Raw genomic sequence first — 1,162 nt, forward strand, 5'->3', positions numbered from 1 at the left:
TTTCTGTCAGCAGTGCCAGTCAAAGGTATGTAATAGATGCAGAATTGATGACAAGAGTGGATTTCTCTCTCTGGATTCCACTGAGGGCCAAAAGAGAAGTCTCCCCACCACTCTCAACCTCTGGGAATTCTGCGGTGACCCATTCATTGGCTTTTCTCTCCCTTCCCAGGATATCATAGTTCAGAACATACTGGAACCTGTAACCCATGCACAGAGGGTGTGGATTACACCAGTGCTTCCAACAGTGAACCTTCTTGCCTCCCATGTGCAGTTTGTAAATCAGGTACAGAACCTCTCGTCCAGAGGTGGAGTGCAGGAATGAGCTGGGAGTTGTAGTCGACATGAGTCAGGGAACCAAGTTCCAGCCCAACTTGGTCTTCATCACCGTGTTTCATAATTATGACTTTGGTTGATTAAACAAAAATAGAAAGAAATATTTTCTATGATGCATGCCACCTGGCTGGGAAATCTTCTAAACTATTGGCTGCAAGGAGCTGGGGGCATCATTACAGCACAAGTCCTGGCTGAGTGGATGGGGCTGAGTTTAGGGTTGGCACGGGTCCGCTCTGTGGCCAGGCTGTCTTCCCCCGGCTTTGTGTTCCTGGCAGGTGCTCCGGCTTGCTCAGCCTTCAGGTTCTCAGGCCTCTACCTCCTCCCCAGCAGGCTGGTTTTTTTGGGAAGTCACCCAAGGGCTCCTCTCCTTGCAGAGTCTCTCAGATGATACCCTGTGCCTCCTTTGCTACTGACCATGTCATCTAAATGGTGCTTTTTCCCTAATCTGTTGTAATAAATAACGAATCACGGACCTTTTGTATTGGTCCTTATGTACAGGGTGGGTGTCCTGTGTGAGCCCTGAGTGTGCTGGTGCAGAAACCGGCCCTCAGAACTCCTTGGCGAACTGAATTGAGCTGAGCTGAGGGGGAGGGGTTGGGGTGGTGAGGAAGGGTCAAGAGAAACATCAGGGAAACACATTCCCAAAACCTTGTGCTCTGTCATCAGATGAAGAAGAGATGAGTCCCTGCACCACGACCAACAACACAGTGTGTCAGTGCAAACCAGGAAGTTTCCGGAATGGCAATTCCACTGAGATGTGTCGGAAGTGCAGCACAGGGTGAGACAGCAGCCAAGGGGCTCCCGACAGCTGTCAGGAACCTGAGAAGAT

At 50.3% G+C, this 1,162-nt stretch overlaps 1 protein-coding gene across 1 annotated transcript in view; it reads left to right on the forward strand.

Annotated features, from left to right (window-relative positions):
* Positions 1 to 1,162, forward strand: part of TNFRSF10C (tumor necrosis factor receptor superfamily, member 10c, decoy without an intracellular domain) — a 41,229-nt gene that overhangs the window by 26,905 nt on the left and 13,162 nt on the right. The window contains 2 exon segments of the mRNA XM_011939867.1: positions 170 to 283; positions 1,000 to 1,111. Coding sequence (XP_011795257.1) covers positions 170 to 283; positions 1,000 to 1,111 — 226 coding nt within the window.

This window comes from Colobus angolensis, unplaced genomic scaffold (assembly GCF_000951035.1).
Source record: "Colobus angolensis palliatus isolate OR3802 unplaced genomic scaffold, Cang.pa_1.0 Scaffold184, whole genome shotgun sequence".
Classification (NCBI taxonomy): domain Eukaryota; kingdom Metazoa; phylum Chordata; class Mammalia; order Primates; family Cercopithecidae; genus Colobus; species Colobus angolensis.